This window comes from Podarcis bocagei (assembly GCF_964188305.1).
Source record: "Podarcis bocagei genome assembly, chromosome: 11".
Taxonomy (NCBI): Eukaryota; Metazoa; Chordata; class Lepidosauria; order Squamata; family Lacertidae; genus Podarcis; species Podarcis bocagei.
Window position 1 is genome coordinate 37178891 of NC_138136.1, and position 21564 is coordinate 37200454.

At 40.6% G+C, this 21564-nt stretch overlaps 1 protein-coding gene across 1 annotated transcript in view; it reads right to left on the minus strand.

Moving 5' to 3' along the window:
* LHFPL2 (LHFPL tetraspan subfamily member 2) overlaps positions 1-21564 on the minus strand; it is a 63703-nt gene that overhangs the window by 11910 nt on the left and 30229 nt on the right. Inside the window, exon 2 of the mRNA XM_081213227.1 lies at positions 2786-3559. Coding sequence (XP_081069353.1) covers positions 2786-3215 — 430 coding nt within the window. The 5' untranslated portion in view covers positions 3216-3559. The remainder of the gene's footprint in view (positions 1-2785; positions 3560-21564) is intronic.

Genomic DNA, 21564 nt, shown 5'->3' on the forward strand with positions numbered 1-21564 from the left:
GGACTTCTTCTTCTTTGGCAATCACTTGTAGCCGAGTAAGATTGTCTTCCATGAAAACAGTCTTAACAGTGAGTCTGTAAGTGACTGTGGAGGCAAATTTTGCATGCACACACACATCCTTCCACAGTGGGGACATAGGTTTTTGGGTGGGAGTTGATCACAGTGAGGGTTTGCCAAGCGTGCCTTCCTTTTAGCTCATTTCTCCCTTTTGTCTTCAAAACCCATGACACCTTTGGTAAAGGCTGTTCTCCAACTGGAGCGCCTGCAGGCCAGTGTTTCCCAGTTGTCAGTGTTTATACTACATTTTTAAAGATTTGCCTTGAGAACACCTTTAAACCGCTTTTATTGTCCACCAGTATTTCGCCTTCCATTCTTAAGTTGGGAATAGAGTAGTTGCTTTGGAAGACAATAATCAGACACCTGAACAACATGACCAGTCCAATGAAGTTGATGTTGAAGAATCATTGCTTTGACACTGGTGATCTTTTCTTCTTCCAGTACACTGACATTAGTTTGTCTGTCTTCCCAAGTGATGTGTAATTTTTTTCAGAGACATCGTTGATGGAATCTTTTGAGGAGTTGGAGATGGTGTTTGTAAGTGGTCCTTGTTTCGCAAGAGTACAGTAAAGTTGGTTGTAAACGAGCATTTGGGTTTCCCTGTGAATGTCCCACTCTTCAAACACTTGGCACTACAATCAGGAGAAAGCTGCGCTGGCAGAGCTCAGGCGATGCTGGATTTCGGCATCAATGTCAGCCCTTGTGGAAAGATAACTGCCCAGGTAGGAAAAGGCATCGACATTTTCCAACATTACACCGTTAAGTTGGATTTGTGGCACTGCAGAGGGTTTTTTTGTGCTTGTTGGTCCAGCACTTTGGTTTTTGTTTTGATATTGAGCTATGCTATATCCCACACCACCATTCCCCCTGTGCAAAGGAGTTGTCCCTTCTTTCCTCTCGTCTCCTGCATTCCCCCGTTACTCACTCTCAAAATCTGTTCCAGAGGTTTAGGGGGCCTTCTGGAGCAGATTTTGGGGGTGCCTTGGGTGCAAAGAGGAAAGTGAAGTCTTGATGTGTGAGAACTCTGCATATAGCATTGGATTTCTGAGTAAATATGTATAAGTTTGCCCTGTTAATCAAGAATATTCTAAATGATTGAAAGTGCTTGTGCTTTGACAGCTGTTGGAAATGTAAGGTGATAAGAAAAAGAGTACCATCTGTGTCCCAAGTACACATTAAAAAACCAATCAAAACCAGGTCTGCTTCTGCAAAATATTTGCACTTTACAGATACAACTCTGAAAAATAAAACTTCATGGATGTATTTAAGCTAGGCTTCAATCCAGCTATGAGGGAATATTTTAATAGTCCTATCTGTTTACAGCCATGCTGGCAGACTACTTGAACCATTTGCTTAAGCACTTTGCAAGAGCAAGAATTAAGAAACTTGTGCATCGTGACTGTCAAACGTCATCAGCAGAACACTGGCAACATTCCAGGTGCAATAGCACTGCCATGACAAAGAATCACTGAACTCAGTAAAGAGTCATCTCGAGATTACTAATTCTGTAGCCACAATATAATTTACAAGGAACTAAATGTTTAAAGATTGGTTGCTTTCCATCTACGGATGATATTCACATTAGTCGTAGTTTTGTTTGTTTGTTTGTTTGTTTGTTTGTTTGTTTGTTTGTTTGTTTCAGAACGAAAGTACAACCAAAAGGGTTCAGATACAGAAGTGGTTCCTTCTCTGATTTATAATGGTTTGTGGCTGACCCACCATTTTCTTATCTGGTTTGTTTAGGATTCTCTTAAGAGAAAAAAGGTGGTGGTGGGGAAAGATATGAATTGATGGTTCATACATAATGTATTTAAGAGCTCTTCAGAGAAAAGGTAGGGTTATAAATGCAATAAATAGATAACAACCTTCTCCTGTACCCTCCCTCCCCTCACACCTTATGATTTCTTTCCTTGCTTCCTGGTTTGAGACAAATCAGTTTGCCATTTTGTGCTAGTCACACAGCTAAGGACTGGAATCAAAGATGAAATGGTGGCTTCTAGAACTATGAGTAGTATAATTTCAGCTTCAGCCCTGTATAACTGAAGGAGCGTCTCCACCCCATCATTCAGCCCAGACACTGAGGGCCAGCTATAAGGGCCTTCTGGTGGTTCCCTCAATGTACAACCAGGCAGAAGGCATTTTCGGCAGTCACACTCACCCTGTGGAACAACCTCCCGTCAAATGTCAAAGAGTTAAACAACTATATAACTTTTGTAGACATCTGAAGGCAGCCCTGTTTCAGGAAGCTTTTAATGCTTGGTGTGATTTCCCCCCACCCCCCTGTATTCTTGTTGGAAGCTGCCCAGAGTGGCTGGGGCAACCCAGTCAGATAGGTGGAGTATAAAACATATGATGATGATGATGATGATGATGATGATGATGATGATGACAAACCATATTTGCTGATTCAAACTATGTGTCATGTTAAGGAGGAGGGTCTGAGGGTATCTAAACAGCTTCTCACAGTGCAGAAAAGATATAGGTACTTTAAACTAAACTACAACATAGTCATTCTTCTGAGAAATATCTTTAGCTAGTGTCTTAAGTTTTACCCTGACCATAATCCTGAATTATAACATGGGCTTGTTAAATGCAGTCTTCTGGAGACTAAACTACTTGAACAGGTCTTTACATTTAGCATAAAGAAAATCTTGTTGAGAATGCATCCTTATCCACATACCACAAACATATCCAATATGTTTCACTTTTTGCCTTTTCATACACTTACCTGCAATCCCTTGTAGCAGCCCACAGACATTAAAAATACTTTTCTTCATAACGCTCTGTACACACATGGTGAAAACAGACACAAATGCAACAGCACAGAGTATCATGATCCCCGCAGCAAGGAAAATAGCCGTCGCCTGCCAGAATCCACTGGCAATCTCATTGAAGTTTTCAGCATAAGGGCCACAAAGCGTGTCGGGCATCGATGATTTCATGTGTGAGAGTCTGATGCAACGTCCGTAGATCCCTAAGGTTGGACGAAACGGCTCCAGCGATCCTCCCATCCCATTGTCCATGCCCTCAGAATTCCCAGGTTTTGCCTTGCCAATCAGCCAATCAGCACTCATGAAGGCTATGAGCTCTGCAAATGCCACAACAATACTCAGGAGCGTCCACAGCATTGAGCGGCAAGTGACAATGACATGACACATATTGCTGTCCAAGTGCTTGCAGCCAAAGCAGTTCAGAGCCTGAAATCCAAGATAAAAAGGGATAAGTATATATGAATGGAAATTAATGGGGGGTGGGTATGATCCTGTTTCCACTCAGCTCTTCTCCAGTAGCAGAAATGGGAGGTATTCTCAGCAGTTAGATAAGCAACATTTTGCAGGCAGTCCATTCATTGATTCTGAACGTTTAGTTTCTCTTTCCTCCTCTTCCGTTGCAGAGCACTGAAGTATGTGTGTCTGTGTTAATAATATTCATACTGGCACATGACGTTACAATAGTGTGTGGGAGGCTCCAGAGAACAGCCTACTGGTTTGACATCACATACCTAAAAGAGAGAAAAGAAGAAGGGTGTGGGGAGAGAGAATGTTAGCCCTGAAGGGAGAAAAAATGTTTTAACTATACCCCCACGTTTTTTGTGAACAATCCAAGTTTTTAAATCAACATCTAATAGTTTTAACATGGGCTTGTCAAATGCAGTCTGCTGGAGGCTTTCCCAGTTTTTAACCTCAGCAGGGTTATTAATCTCCTGAGGCAGCGCCTGTACTTACAGTATCAGTTCCACACCATCCGATTTACCAGTTGTTTGTCAAAAGCTTTACAAGTTTCACAGAAACTCCCAAGCACACCCATCCATTCAAACTCCTCCTTGGAAATTACACGCCAGTGGTAGCTGTCCAGGTTAAGGAAGATTGAATGAAAATAAAAAGACTGAACTGCCTCGTCTATGATCACAAAGGCATAGTTCAATCAGAAGGTTTTTCTTTGGCTTTAACAGAGTATTTTATTTAGGCTTGACAAATTCTAGGGTGGCTTACGATCAATATTTAAAGACAAAATAGAAACTGTAAAAAAATAAAAATCAACAGAGAGCACCAGAGAAAATAAACTTGATCTAATAGTGCAGAAGCTGGGGTGAATGCAAAGATCTTCCTCTGGCTCTGGAAGGATGAGAGTTTGTGCCAGGGAAGCCTCCATGGGGAAAGCATTCCACAGACTGGGTGGCTAGAGCTGAAGAGTCCCCTTTTGCCACCATTGATCTGACCTTTGAAGGTGGGACAACCTATAGGACACGGGTTCCCAAACTGTGGTCCATGAACCAACAGTGGTCCATAACCATCATTCAGGTAGTTCATGGCATGTCTGAGAATACAAATTGCAATGCAATAAAAATATAAGAAATAAAAGAAGCAATAAAAAATCATACAGCATCCAGTGCATTGCAATTGCTACAAGAGACAGGAAAATCATTAAATGGATCATCAATAATTTTCAAGTGGTCCATGGGGGGAAACGTTTGGGAACCATTGTTATAGAAGGACTTTGAAAGTTTTATCTTATCATTTGGACAGCTTCGTGTGGTAGAGTAGCACATAACATAACAATGGACGAGTGGGAATAGTTAATTTTGTTTGCACTACAGAATAAAGCGTGGTGCACTTGAGCAAACCAGAGGGCAGAAGATGCATTTCTGCCACTGAAGTTACTAAGTATGTTTAGGCCCTGTAGATTACCTGTATTGGAGACCACCTGAGACCACTCTGAACTCCTTGAGCAAGAGAGGGGAGAAGTGTGATTTAAATAAATAAGTTGTAGTTGCTCTTTAAGCAGAAACCATGCAAGGGGATTTCATCACAACAAATCATTCAGAGGTTTGCCACAAGGATCTAGTAAAATTGTGTGCACCATCCACCACTAAATACTAAAAAGGCGGCATGCTCTACATCAGTTTTCCCTAATCTGTGGCCCTCTATATGTTGCCAAACTACAACTCCTATTATTTCTGAACATTGGCGATGGTGGCTGGGGCTGATGGAAGCTGCAGACCAATAAAATCTGGAGAGTGCAACGTTGGGGAAGGCTGATCTTATATGACTTGGTGGATGGATGCTCTTAGCCTATGAAGAGAGGAACCAAAAAAGGTTGGTTTAAGATAGGCACCAGTTAATTTTATAATGGATGACAGATAGTGAAGCTTTATTAGGGATTGGTGTATTTTCTTAATTTTAAAAGGGAATTAAATGTCCCAACCTCTGGTACACTCAAAGAGAGTAAGCAAAGAGCTAATTCAGTTCACAACTTGACTTCTGGCAGAAATTAAAGGACAAGCAGTGTTATCGTCAGGCAGACTGATGGGCATGTGGTGCAAACACACCCTCTGTAAATAGCAAAAGCTGGGAGATAACTTATCAGCTGCCAAAACAGCAAATTCTCTCAGCATGCCCCATTTCAATAATACACCGGAAGGAAGGAACTGTAATAATAGTTTCTTTTGACACTGCCCGTGCTATAAAAAGGAGGTGAAGTGTTTAACTCTTGCTCAGGAAGCAAAGCAATTAATATTTTCAACATGGATCAGAACAAGTTGTTAAGTTTGGAAGAGAAACATTACACAGCTACTGAACTTGGTTTGGTATAAGACGAATAATCTGAACAGTTTCTGCAGAGAAATTGTTCACAGGAAAAAGCAAGGTTCATACTAACTTTGCAAGGTGTGGATGTCATCGGAATGCCGAAAGGAAAAGTAATAAAAGCATGAATCATCTGTTATGAGCAGCACAAGGATAACAAAGTCCAAAGCTTCCAGATATGGTTCAGCTCCCATCTAGTGTGCAAAAAACAGGGTGCACAAGCCAAAACCACGCAGAGGCTGAATGCACGGAGCTGCCAGCACCGCATTGAGCCCCAGGAGCAGAATGCACACGCAATATTCCCTACCCCTATGTCACAATCATGTGAGGTGAGATCCTCAGGTGGTGCCAAGGAAAAAATTGAGCCCCCTGCATTTTCCAGCTATGCGTCTAGCAGCGTATGCTAAAGCCATCATTTCTACTCAGGTCATTATTGCTGTGACAGCATACAGATCTGGCTAAGGGATGGTGGAATCTTGGCAGTTCTGATTTCTTGCATTATCTCATTTTTCCTGTTAAATTTGGTTTGCCCTATTTCTGTATCAAGTATGCAATTTTTTTTAAGAAAGAAAAGAAACAAAAGGTCTCCTAATATACTAACTTTTGTAACCTTCTGCACGCCATTTCCCCCAACGTAATGCATTTTTATGCATTATGTTCACTAGTATGCACATTTTAATATGCATTTTTAGTTGAAAACTTGTATCTCAAAATTTGAAATGCAAATTTCATAGAGAGCAGAGTTTCATTTTATGCACTGGAAATGTGAATTAGGTAGATTTGCATTAAAATAAGAACAGACACCAATCATATCTACCATTCCTAGCCTGGCTGCAGGCAAGTGGGTTCAACAGACAGGCTGTAGCTGGTGGAGTCATGCAGAGGCAAAGCACACGGAAATATTTCCTAGTGGGTCATACACTCATTCAAAGTAGATGGTAATATTAGTTCCTTAAGTGCAGGGTTTTTGTTCTTATTAAAGCACAAATCTTCAGTGCAGGGGAAATCTGGATTGAGACCATGGGTGGTGGGGAGGAGATTTCAAAACTCTGGAGCTAATGGGTCTCTGATCCAAATTGGGACCATAACAGGAAATAAAGCGTTTAAACCTGTAACTCACTCTAGGGTAAGACAGCCTTCCTCAACCTCATGCCCTCTAAATCTTTCAGTGCAAAACTCCCATCATCCCTGAGCCTTCACCATGCTGAGTGGGGCTAATTGTGAGCTGTGGTACAAAATATATGCAGGGAATCAAGGAAGGGAAGGTTGGTCTAAGGGTTGACAGAAACAACCATCCGGGCAGCCATGTGGTCCCCTGGATTTATATCCTAATCTATATCAAATACCATCAATTGCATTACAAACATAGATGAGACATTTCAAAAGAACACTGGATTGTACCCAGCTAAGGCATGACATGATGCTATATTCCCTGCAAATTGATTCGTTTCCTCTTACACAGCATTACTAACAGGAGCATTTGTATCAATACAGTCAACATTAGCACAGTGATGATCAGTATCAATAGGGAAATTATTATTGTCATCCTTATTACAGGAGTGCAACTGCATGCATGCTTATTTAGAAGCAAGTCCCAATCAGTTCAATGGAACTTTCAATATATCATCTGTTAGCCTTGTGTTGTGGTGAAAGCTAGCTAATCAGCTTGGCTGTTTCAACCAGTTTATAATCCATGGCAGAGCTTCTTATTTTCCAAAATGTCCTTTTTATGAGTGTCATAATCCATGGAGAATAAAGGAGTATACTTTCCCTTTCAGGCAAAATCCTGTCCTGAATAAAATCCCAGTGTTGTCTAGGTTTATTACATTACATGAATACTAGGGGCAGTCATTCCACAAAGAAAGTTGTTTTTCTATCTGAAAATGATAAAAGGCATTTAATTGGAGTTGTGAGACAACTTTCCCCAGTTATCAATTTCATCAACAATCTAGAGTCTATGGGAGACATTCAGTAACAGCTAATTCAGAAATGGCAACAACTGCATGAAATCATGAAAACCTAGGATTAACAATGTGTTGAATAGTTTATCCAACATAAACTGAATTATTCTCTATTATTCTTTGCACGGTTTCCTTTTAAATGTTTTATAGCTGACAACAGTTCGCACTTACATTTCCACAGAGCAGAATGAGCACCAAATGTTTTGCTAAGAACAATAAAAGATTTCAGGAACTGCCTGATACTAGCAGTTCTTTTCACTGTGATAGGCAGCCATTCTCAATGATAGCCAACGTGGTGCCCTCCTCATGCTGTTCGACCAGAACTGCCATCAGTCCCAGCCAACATGGCCAGTGATCAAGGATGGTGGAAACTGTAGTCCAAAACATGGGATCAGAGATTGTGTTAGGGAGGGGTCTCCTCCAACCCAGTACACTTGGAGATGCTGACCTGAAACCTGTGGCCTATCACTGTGATAAATGCCCTCATCCTAGTAATTTGTTTTCTCTCTCTCCTCAGGACACAAGAGTGGAAATCACACAAAACTGTGACTACTATGCGCATTAACACTCTTAAGTGTTCACCATGAAGGCACACAAAAGGCATTTCTTTTGCCACAGTAACCTCAAGATTTTCTAGCCCTTATGACTGCAGTGTAGACTTCAAAGTGTGTGGGTGACAACTGGTGAAATTTCAAACACTGGCAAAGGGGAACCAATAAGTTTTCCAGAGGTTAGGGACATGCATTTAGTGTTTCCTGCACCCAATGAGAAGCAGTATGTATGTATGTACTGTATGTATGTATGTATGTACAGTCGTACCTCGGGTTACATACGCTTCAGGTTACATACGCTTCAGGTTACACACTCCACTAACCCAGAAATAGTGCTTCAAGTTAAGAACTTTCCTTCAGGATAAGAACAGAAATTGGGCTCCGGCGGCGCGGTGGCAGCAGGGGGCCCCATTAGCTAAAGTGGTGCTTCAGGTTAAGAACAGTTTCAGGTTAAGTACGGACCTCCAGAACGACTTAAGTACTTAACCCAAGGTACCACTGTATTTATAGGAACAAAATATAAGCAAACATATGCACTTTCCCCTTAATTTACTCACACAGAATTTTTATTCATTTTAGTGCAAAGTACACATACTTCTGAACATTAGAGCTTCTGAGCTTCTGGAGGAGCTTTCTTGCCCTGTGTTTTGCATCACAAAGCATGACATATAACTGCAGAAACAAACAAACCAAAACCAAACACTGATATAAAGGCTGAATTCCGAGTTTTGGATTGACATAGTTGGAACAGGAATTACCTTCAGATTAGACTGGTTGCTAATCCTGGAGGTCCCACCACCACACTCTTTTACTGTAGGGCCTACAGTGTTAGTACAGATTGTCTGCTTAAGCCATCCGTGTTTGTTTTACTCAAGTTCCCTGCTTGGCAGAAGATCCAGTCATCCTTCCTCCTCTCCATTTAGAGCATATGGTAATTAGAAGGATGTAGTAGGCTAATCTCTTTAAGGTTATTTGGGATATGAAGAATCTGGCCTCTATTGCAAGGGGAAGAGGGATAACTAGAAGGCTTTCATCCCATTCTAGAAGTACAAATTCTACAATTCTATTTTCTATTGAAAGAAAGCACAAGCCTGAATGTGTATCACAAGTCCCCTAAACTTTGCAGTCTCCCCTGTTTTATTAACTAATAAATCATCTTTAGAAAAGTGCCTTTTGGCTCAACTAAAATAAACAGCTGAAGTGAGGGCCACACAGGCAGCTGAAACGGGACCTTTTTTAAAAAAGAGAGAGAGAGAGAGAGAGAGGAAAGAAAGCAGCAGCTGCAGGCACAGCAAGTCCTTTTCTTCTCATGCTCAATTCAGTCTGCAATGAAATCCTGCAGAGGGGTTTGTATATCTTTTGTTTACCAAACACAAGGTTAACATCTTGATGTCTAAAATGAGGAAGGGCTGCTAGAGCCTTGGCACTGGTTCCATGAGCTGTTATTCATTAGTGGATCTACCTCATTCTGAGAATGCTTTGAGCGATGAATAACAGAGGTAGTGGCTATTTAGATGCTGATGGTTTTAAATTATTGCCATTTAAAGACACACATACGAACTCATGTTGGTTGTGCTCATGAAAAAAAATAGGAGGCTTCCAGCCAGCTTAGTACAACTTGGCTAAGCTCTCATTTCCATTACGCCTCCTACTGAGATGTTCCTATAGCTTATTCTATGCAGAGGAAGAGCAAACTAGATAATGGATACTAGTGCATTTGGCTGTAACTGCTGCTATTTCCTGTCTCATTGAACATGCTTCAAATGTATTTTCCATACATGCTTTAAAAAAGCAGATATGAGTATTAATCAAAATTCTGACATCTCAGTCTTTTCAGAATAGATCTACTCTTGTTTTACCAGCATTCTCTCTCTGGTCTCCACTGCAGATCTCAGTATTCCACTGAATGCAGGAGAGGATAAGAAGCAGGTAAATGATACCTTTTGCTGATAACTACACTTATAAATGGGCCCCTAATTTTAACTGAACAAGTCCTATTTAAGAGTAGACCCATGAAACTGATAGGCATTACTTAGGCCCATTTATTTCAGTGGGTCTACTCTGAAAAGCACTAGCATTGACTACAACCTGGAGACCAGAAGAGTCAGTAATACCGACCCTATTCACTCCTACACAGGATGAGGCCCAGGCAAAGGGCTCTTTAACACCTTCCTACTGTGTGGGGGCAGTAAAAAGATTTTGGCAAAGATTTTGCCTTACTATGCATGTCAGGCTGCAATCCTATACCCACGTACCCAGGAGTAAACTCCCATTGGACTCAAACTGCTGATTAGACATGTATAGGGTTACATGGTTAATCACTTCTCCAGGCACAGGGATCTTTAAGTCCTTTACCTCACCACCACAACCAAGTAGCTACATGGTTTCTTTAAGAATCCTCCCCTTATGTACCTCAGCTGCTTCATGCCTTCGTTTGCATACAGCAGCAAGCATCTGCAGCGCATAAAATGCAGAAATCTGCCAGAACCTCTGCTGATGTTGAACTGCGGAAAGAACACAAGTGAGCCTTAGCCTGTGCTTCAGGTTACATCAAGAAAATAGCTGATGTATTATCCCTAGAACTAGTAGGCACTGCAGGGGCCAGAGAAAGGAAATCCCTGGGTCACCTATCCCTTAGTATGCCACATGGTTCATGTATACCTGAAGGAGCGTCTCCACCCCCATCGCTCAACCCAGACACTGAGGTCCTCCTCCGAGGGTCTTCTGGTGGTTCTCTTGCTGTGAGAAGTGAAGTTACAAGGAACCAGGCAGAGGGCCTTTTCAGTAGTGGCACCCTCCCTGTGGAATGCCCTCCCTTCAGATGTCAAGGAGATAAAGAACTACACAACTTTTAGAAGACATCTGAATGCAGCCCAGCATCAGGAAGTTTTTAATGTTTGATGTTTTATTATGTTTCAATATGTGCTGTAAGTCGTTCAGAGTAGCTGGGGGAATGCAGCCAGATGGGTGGGGTATTATTATTATTATTATTATTATTATTATTATTATTATTATTATTATTATTATCATTATTTAAACTGGGTGGACAAGCAGATACCTGACCAAGCATTACTACACCTCTGCTTCCCTGGATTTCCAAATGGTTGACACATAAGGCAACAATTACATGCATAAAACTAGTGTAGATAGATAGATATCGATAGTGATTTCTAATGCTAGAAAGGAAATATGCCACCCTGCTCTATGTGTAACATGAAAAGTGAAGTGAGAAACAACATGAAATGTACATATACATCAACTAGACCAGTGTTTGGGTCTCCACCTGTTTTTTGACTACAATTCCCATCATTCCCAGCCACTGCTAGCTAGGGATGATGAGAGTTGTAGCCCCAAAACAGCTGGAGACCCAAGCTTGGGGAACATTGAACTAGATGATGGGCTGCAGCTCCAGGTTAGAGCATCTGCTTTGCATGTGGAAGGTCCCTGGTTCAATCCTAGGCATCTTCAGGTAGCGCTGCCTGAAATCCTCGAGTCACGGCCAGTCAATGTAGACAATAATGAGCCAGGTGGACCAATGGTCTGACTCAGTATATGGCAACTTCCTATGTTCCTAACACTCTAAGGTTGTGATTCATAGCTACACAATCTCATGTCAGCAAAACCTGACATTTTGTCCTTCAGTGGTAAAGAGGTCACACTCGTAATGTTTTTCAACATCATCGAAGCTCCAATTTCCCGGACTATGGGTTTGTTCCAATTACTCTTTGTTATTGCATTTCAAATTCCTTAGGCCCGTGGCCATAGCATTGTGTTTTGAAAACTTACTGAAGATTTGCTGTACTTGCAAAACATATTAAATCTTCTATATGGGAAAAGGAATGTAGACAGCATGGTATTTCTTGGTATCTCAAAAGAAAGGTGCAAGTCCCCGGGGGGTACGGAGAGCTGTTACCCAGAGCAACATTGGCCACAAATACTGGCGTAACGTAACTGCTCAAGAATGTATCAGTTGGGAGGGAAATGAGGAGTTTTCACTCTTTTGTACCAGATGAAATCATTCTAGATGAAATCATTCAAAGTCCTGGAGTCCCAGATGAAACCCCCTTTCTTGTATGCATACAATAACATCATCCTCCCAACCAGAGCCAAATGCTCATTCTCCTGTAATTAGGACAACCTTGGAATGCTCTTCTCCTGCTCTAAATCTGGACTTCTAAAACTGAACTTTAAAAAAAGGGGAGGCAGATGACCAACTGCTGTGTGGATCATTAATGCTTTATATGTGCATTAATACAAACTGTTCCTGAATAAAGAACAGTTCAACATATTCTGAGAGTTCCCCTAAAGAACCCCATTCTACTGACCTCACAGGCTATGTCTTTAGATGGTAGATGCTGAGGAAAATCAACAGGCAGATAAATAGTGGGCTGTATTATTATTATCACTTTATACACAGGGCAGATTTTAGATAGAGATAGGAAGCCAAAATGCATCTATGTGTCAGGAGGCCCATGCTGAATGGAAGACTGTAGATCTATTTCTGTGTTCAGTTGGTGCACCAGTTGCTGCAAGACAGGCACTGGCTACCACCATTTATGCACTGGATATTTCTAGATTAGATTACTGTAACATCCACTATGTGGGGCTGCCCTTGAAGACACTGGAAATTTCAGCTTGTTTACATAACGTGGGCATCTTACTGTTGATGGGTATAGGTTGGTATGAACATATTAAAGGGCTCAATTATAATGCCACTTAGATTATAGTTGATACAGAAAGACAGGTAGAAATTTTAGTACAAACAAACAAAAATATAATGCCTACTTAGAAACAGCTTCAGTGGTTGCTAGTTTATTTCCAGGTCTGATCCAAGCTGCTCATTTTTACCTTTAAAATATTAAGTGGAATATGCTTTGAGAATATTTGGTTGAAAGGTGACCTATAAAAATTACGAAGAAGTTTACAAATAAGTAAATCAATAAAGTATTTCAATATGTGCTACAAATTGCCAAACTGGGATTGATCCAAAGCAAAGATGTTCACTGCCTCTTTACTCTTTCAGCCATTCAAAACATCCGAACATTCCCTAACTCATACAAAATTTAAAAAGCAAAGAGTGAACTAGAAGAACCCAGAAACATAAAAGGCTCTTGTCGTTTACTTTCTTTACTTTTAAGTAACAGTGCCTGCCAGTTATGTCAAGCCACCCCTAACAAGTGTTTAGCCTATTTTTAAAACTACCAGTGTTTGAAAACTTCCCTTAATAGTTTCCTCCATCTATTTATGGGTGTGAAGTTTTTCCTGATATATGACTTAAATTTTCCTCCTCAGCTGCACAGATTGAAGAAATAAGCTAGAAATACACCCAAGAAGGAATCACATGTAGACTTTGGCTTTATCCACCCAAGCAGATTTTGTACCAGCTGATGCTGAATTGAGATATGGTACATCAACTATCATATGACTTTTTCACAGTCACAACAAAATAAGGCAATGCTTTCCTCTAACTGACCTGCGTTACAATCATTCTCAAAGCTTAAAGTAAATACATCTGGTGCCGAGAACTACTGTGATCCAGTTTTGAGATGTCTGAAAGTGACTTCTTACTTAACTCCAGCTAGTCAGTCAGGCATTTTGTAAGAGTTAACATCCCAGGGTCAATTGTATTGCTGACCCACATTTTGTTAAAAAGCACATGCTTTCAGGTACTACAAAAAAATCACAACACAAGGGTAGTGATGGAGAAGAAATTTGGTTCAGTTAGAATTTTAATACCTAAATTGCACTTTCTGAAACAATAAGAAAACCAAAACACAGCTATCCTTTAAAATTCAATGTTATCTGAATTTTGTGATGCAGCTTTCCAACCAAATAATGTGTTCAAAAATTGTATACTGGGACAAAGTATGTATTAAAATGTATCTATTAGTGAAAATATTAGATAAAATGTATTATATCAGCAAAAATTGCTTGCAAAAATGTGTACATTGGGGAAATTTGCACTTAAACACTGATGAATTTTTATGAGGGATTCCCCCCCCCAAAAAAAAAGAAATCCTCAAATTAAAGTAGAAATGTGAAGAACTAAACTTAATACTTGGAAAAATGAGAAAATTAAATTTACAGACTTGTTTTTCTCTTGAAAAGGGTTTGATAGTAGACTTTCACCATAAATCAACTTCGCATTGCTATTCTAAAATCTGGATTGTTTGGCCAGTCTGAGCACAAAACCCAGGAATTACCAAAACCAAAAAACTTCAGTACTATATCCACTTACTAGACCATATGTTCCACTGAACCCAATAGGACTTACTTCTGAGAAGACATGACTAGAATTGTGTTGTTAGTTGAGGAAGAACAATTTGCCACTGTGGCTCTGTTATAGTGCTTCATTAGTATACATGGGTAAATATTTCTGCTTTCCTACAAACTACATCTGTATGGGATAAATACACAACAGTATGTATTTCAACCGGTCGGGTGGCGCTGTGGTCTAAACAACTGAGCCTAGGGCTTGCCAATTAGAAGGTTGGCGATTCGAATCCCCGCGACAGGGTGAGCTCCTGTTGTTTGGTCCCAGCTCCTGCCAACCTAGCAGTTCGAAAGCACATCAAAGTGCAAGTAGATAAATAGGTACTGCTCGGGTGGGAAAGTAAACAGCGTTTCCATGCGCTGCTCTGGTTTCGCCAAAAGTGGCTTAGTCATGCTGGCCACATGACCCGGAAAAACTGTCTGCGGACAAATGCTGGCTCCCTCGGCCAGTACAGCGAGATGAGCGCCGCAACCCCAGAGTCATTTGCGACTGGAATTAACTGTCAGAGGTCCTTTACCTTTACGTATTTCATCTCATATGATGCTTCACATGCCTCTCTTTTGCTACTTGAATCTGTGCACAATTGGTCACAACTTTCTAATAAAATAGATGCACATGTAACAGTGACTTGCAGCATTGATAATCCCTTGCTTTGAGGGGATACATAAGTTCTTTCTGCAGAACTAGATTTGCATTGGGAATCTGATTCACACACGCCACTCTGCAGGCAACAAGTGTTGAACATGCATGATTGAACAGGCTTTTAATATACATACCCAACCAGAATTAAATCACTAATACTGGCAGGAATTTTATATTCCTTGGGATTTTCCAACTCCTTTATCTGCTGGCTCAAATTGGAGAAGCAGCATGTAGAAGGATATTAACATCTCTCCTCACTCATGCAATTCAGTATCCTAATTGAGAGCCAATGTGCTGATTGCACTATGCTTGGTGAGATCCGTATTCTAAGTTACACTCAGCCATAAAGGTAACATTTGATCATTCCCTATCTCTCAACCTAATCTACATCACAGGATTGTTGTAAGAATAAAATGGAAGGGCAGGGGAGAACAGTGGGTGCCACCTTGAGCTATGTGAAAGAAAGGCAGGATAAAAATGAAATAAATAATGCAGGTGGCATTTTAATTTTTCCACATGAACCATAAACAAACCAGTTGGTTCAGAAGTGCTAAACTGGCTATTGAACTTTTAGCAACCCAAACCAGTTGGAGCTGGACTTGACACAGCTGGGCAATTAGATTCCCTTATCACCACACATTACAAGCTACATGTTGTTCTCAGACTCCCATCTCCCACAATCACATTTCTGTATAGGAAATGTATACGTTCCGAAGCGCCCTGAGTAAAAGACCCAGCATCCTGACTAGGACTTGTGTGAATACAATCATTCTTTGTTGAATTCACAAATGTCGCATTTTAGGTCAGTTACAAGAAAGATGTTGTGTCGGTATTTTGCGGACAGATCATGAGATATGAACTGCAGGAAATGAAACTTGCTTAACAGCCACTTGTGACAGACAGCATCTCAGTCGGGAACAATGTATGAGAAAGCAGCATGCAGAATAAATCACATGACTTACTGATTTATAGCTCATGCTTTACCAAGTGCTTTTATTTATTTTTAAGTTGATAGGCACCAACTCTTCAGGTTTTCAAACTCCATTCACATGCTTCAGTTTAGGTGTAGCATCTACAAATGTGTGAATGCTATAGTATGCATTGTGTAAATGTAATATGGTATGCATTGTTTATGCAGTCTATGAGCAGCTATTTTCATTAAAAGAACCCTAGCTCATTCCTCTGCTGCCTATTGTTTGCTTCTACATCAGCCACTTTTGCAGCTTTCCCCCAGCTGTTTCTTTCTCATTTGATTATTTTGCGCCCTTGTCTCTTTGCTCTTGCATTTCCTTCTCCCCTCAGCTCTGGCTCTGTCACAATCTCCACTATCACAGTTCCTGCACATGAGCCTCCAAGTGACTTTGGCTCAAGATTTGCTCTCCTACAGGTTTTGCTCACTTCAAGTTTGTGTTCCCTTCGTTTTCACTTGCTTATTTTTGGCTAAGTAAGTTTACTTTTCTCCCCATGTAATTTCTTATGCTTTTTCCTGTCATCTCTTCCCAACTTTTGCTTGGGAGAATTCTTGGACCCAGCATCACTCCAAGATATTCTGGTGCACCCAATGTGTCCTTATGCACGGCTTGGTAATATTCTGTTTAGATTGCTATAACATGCTCTACACTGGGCCACCTCTGAAAAATATCCAGAACTCCAGTTAATGCAAAATCAATGCTAACACGAGCCTGTTTTTCAGATCAAATTATTTCCAGGCCCAATTTAAAGTGCTGCTTTTACTTATTTTAATTTTACTTATTTACTCAAAGTTCTACATGCAACTCTTCCAATGCATTCATATTACTTAGTGCCTAACAACAATTAAAATATCTCAGTCCCATTGTTTTTTATCCTTAAGGGTTGTCTTAACCCAGGCTTCCTCAACCTCGGCCCTCCAGATGTTTTTGGCCTACAACTCCCATGATCCCTTGCTAGCAGGACAGGGATAATGGGAATTGTAGTCTCAAAACATCTGGAGGGCTGAGGTTGAGGAAGCCTGTCTTAACCCATATGACCCTACAGATACGCTTTGATGGTCAAGAGAGGCCTTACTCCATGGCACATGCGGCAGGGCCTTTTTGGTGGTGACAGTCAGGTGGTAGAATTCTTAGTCCAGGAGATTCAGCTGAACTACTTTTATTTTTCCCTCTGGCAACAGGACAGGCAAAACATATCTGTGTAGATGTACATTTGTACAGGACACTCTAACAAGTAACTCTAATGAGTTTACCATTTCTGAATTTGCTTTTCTTCATCTGCTGGTTTAATACCACTCTGGTTTTTATGTTTGCTTAAAAACAATAATTTTAAAAGGGTTTTATGGAAGGGGAATTGTCCCCTAAGGCTATCTTTTTAAAAAAGTTCATACCTCAGGATTTAGCTAAGCATGCAGGTACTACCTTCTTCTTGCTCAGTAATTTTCTTTTGGCTACAAAGCTATCATGCTGGGACTGAGTTCAGCATTAGGACAAGTGATGTTTACTTAACTGGCATGTATGCTTTTATGATGACCATTAGCTGCTTCAGGGTCAGAAAGATGAGGGTGTAAGTATTTTAATATTTTCCCATTCTCTCTTCATTTCTTTTCTCAATATTTTACTAATAAATCAATTCAATTTGTGTGTCTCCTCTGTCAGTTACTTCATCTTCTTCACTTTGTTTTACAACCCTGCATCCTCTCTCCCTTCCTCTCTCATTCATGCAACCCTGACTGAGGTTATTTTGCTAATGTTTCAGGTTTTTGTTTTGTTTTTTAAAAAGAATCCCCTTGATATGACTCTGTTCTGCCTACGTTTCTCAAAATGGGTGACTCCTTCATTTCTTGTTCCTTTCAAAACTGATATTGTCCTTCCAATTCTAAAAAGAAAAAATATGCCAGACCTATTTCCAATCTTCCCTTGCCACCTCATAATCTTTTATTCCCCAGTGTTGTTGTTTTTTTTCATTCACCCAATTCCCCCCCCCCCCGCATCTTTTCCAACAGTTACTTATGGTGTTCTTTCAGTTAGAACTTGTGGCCATCAGTCAGTTCTCCTTTTTCAACTGTTTCAGTTTTCAATACTGATGACTACATTATCCATTTTGCCTCTTTGAACTCTCTAGATTTTCTTGGGAAAGTTATTTCATGAGTTCCTCCTTTTTCAGTTTGTCTCATCGTTCCTCTTTTCTTTCTCTTTGGATTCCCCCAAAAATCTGTTTCTCTCAGCCCTTTCCTCCTACTGTATTTATCTTTCCTTCCTTGCAACTATTATTCATTTAATTAATATTAGTCATAGTTTTTACACTAATGACCTTCTAGTTTTTTCTCTCCTGATCAGTCTTCAACATTCTTCAGTTCTCAAAATCTGTTGTGATTCTTAGTTCCTCTGGTTCTCAGTTTGATATTTTCCCTATTCTTTCCATTTTTCACTGGGTTCCCTTTCTGTATCACATTCATCTTTAAACCTCTGGCCCCTGATTTCAAGAGCTTACAATCTCTTCTGCCCTTAATCTCCCTCTTTCCTCACCTTTTCTGTACTATGTATGTTCCTGTGGAACACCTTGCTTCCTGACAAGCAAGCAGCTGAAAGTTCACCTTTTCCAGGCTTTCCTTCCATGAACATATTCTCTATCCCCTGCATGTTTTTGTGCTACATTCTCTTTTCCTTTTTTATAACTGGACATTTAGATAGGAGAAGCCTAGTGGAATTGCCTTGGTGATCCTGGCAAAGTTGGCACATGCCTTCTTCCATGACAGGTGATATGTTTCCATGGAAACAAAATGCCTAGGCAATTGCTCTTAATACTGAATATTCTGAACTGGAAAAGGAACCCCATCAGGTAAGCAGGCAAGCCTTTCTCCTTCCTTCCAGAGGCAATCCAGACATCCTTGAAGAGAGACTGCAGTTTTAAGAGTAAGAGACATAGAGACCAGGGTTTGGGCTTTATCAGCATATTAGGATGGTGGCTCTTTCCCTGGAGATCGGATGTAGGTGTCACAGATTTTGGCTGGTTGTTGTAATGTTTTAAGTAGTGCCTATGCTATTTGTGGACAAGATCTAATCCCACCAAATAATACGGGATAATATTTTAAAATAATTCTAAAAGGTTTATTTGGCTATGTTTGAAGCAAGAGGAAGAACAAGCAAGTACTGTAGTAGGCAGTGGCGTAGCGTGGGGGGTGCAGGGGGTGCCGGCCGCACCGGGCGCAACATCTGGGGGTTAGGGTTAGGGGCGCAAATCCACGGGTTAGGGGGCGCAAATAACTTGCCTTGCCCCGGGTGCTGACAACCCACGCTACGCCACTGGTAGTAGGTCCTCTGTGTGGAGAAGATACAGAAATGCTATTGGGCGACAGAGAAAAGGCAGAACTGCTCAACACCTACTTTGCCTTTGTCTTTACCCAAAAGGAAAGCAAGAGTCCAACCTGGTGATAGCAGAATAAATGATGTAAGGAGGGAGCTGCAGCCCAAGATAGGAAGAGAGGCAAAAACCTAGCTACTTCAAATGAATCCACATCTCCAATTCTATTATTCTATCTCCAAAAAGAAGAGATATGCGATGCAAGGAAGTAGAAATTGCATCTGTATTTCTGATGAAAGCCTTGTGGATGTTATTAGGGCACAGAGAAACTGCAGGTCAGGACCCAAACTCATTAGTACTGCTGTGCTGCGAGAATGCGGTCTCACACTTCTGACAGTCTAGAAGAAGAAAAAAGATCCTTCCCTCTCTGAGCAATTTATTCAGCCCCAATTTTTAAAAAAGACTTTAGACACTAGGTTTGTACTATTTATACTTTTGATTCATCATCTCATAATTTAGATTCTCTTGATAGGAAAATGATGTTTTAGTAAATATTTGGGTGGTCATCTTCAAGAGATGTATGGAAGGAAGGAAGGAAGGGAGGGAGGGAGGGAGGGAGGGAGGGAAGGAGGGAGGGTGAAGAGAGGCATCTGAACAGTAAATGCACAGATTGATATTTAAATTTGCAATACAAACCCGGTCTTCTTAATTTTAAACCAGTGTGTTCTGAAAGACACTCATAGGATGTCAGGATAGAAGTATATACAGAAAGCAATTAAAGCTTGAGTTTGTTAAAGAGAAGAAACAAAGAATAAATAAGACACGCAGCTATGTGGGTGGTAGAGGAGCAGTGAATATTTGCAGCAAGCACTTGGTACAAGGTGGAACAAATTACAAGGAATGGGGGGGAAACAATAGTAGGTAGTAAAGAGCAATTAAGAGAGACTGCCAAACAGAAATCTGAAACAGAATGTTAGCCAGTGTTGCAATACAGTACACAGGAAGATGCAGAGCTGAGTTAAGTATTCAAGTAAAAAACAGTATTTACAGGAAGTCTGTGGAGAATGGAAAGAGTAAAAGGAGAGAGTAAATCTTGACAAAGAGGAAAGAAAGAAGTCAGCATACCCATTACCCTCCACCACATGAGGGCAGTGTTACTTCAATAGAACTTTACCCATAGAGGAATCCTAACATACACAGGGCAGGTGCAACAACATTGTCCTCAGATAATATTTTATGCAGGATACTAAAAGGTGCCTCAACCAATTCACATCTACCCCAGACATACACACACCGCTCTATCAACTCCCTGCAATGAAGTGTTCAGAACCAATGGAGCTAATATGATTTTAAACTTCCAAGTTGTTATCATAGCATGACAAAAGGAAATCATGCAGAAGTACAAGGCAACAGAATTGAAAGGAACTTACAACTTCTCCACTAATATAACAAAACTATGAGAGAGGAAATAGCCTAGTAAAATACACCGAACAAAATTCATAGCTGTCTTGGTAACTTTAATTTGAAAGGTAGGTCATAATAACTTTTCCATGTTATTTAAGAAGGAGGTGTCACCAACAGTATTGCATCCCACTCAAAAGAGGCCAGATCTGTAGTGTAGTCATTTGACTGAGATTAATGGAAACAAAGATTTGCTGCAATGCCAAGGACACATCCTATTCAGAGGACCACCCAGAGGGTTAATTAACAAAGCACTAGGAGATAAGTTGCCTTTTTATGAAGCAGGAATACAAGAGGTGAAGGTCTACAGCGGTTATGACAGAACTAAAGTAAATAAAGGATGAGAGGAATAATACAGATACTATGAAGGGGGGGTATTGTAAGCTTTCATCAAAGAGAAGAAAAGGCAAAGCGCAAAGGGACTACTTCAGTTAATCACATAAAACATGGCTCAGGTGATCAGGAACAAACCACAGAAAACCTTAGGTTTGTGTGCTCCCTCTTCTCCACACAACAGCAGGAGAATGAAGGCTTCTGCTCTTACTCCAAAGAAAACCACAGTTTTCCCCAAAATAAGGGACAACATATCCTATATCCCTAAGTCTCAGGTGAAGAGGCCACATGGGGGTCATTGTAAGTGGGGTAATGTATGAGGTACATATTAAATAGTGGGTTGACATAGCAGCCGGCACAGCAATTTCTTCAAGTAGCTCTTTATTAAGATAAGCTGGAATAGAACTAACTGCGAACAGCTCAGC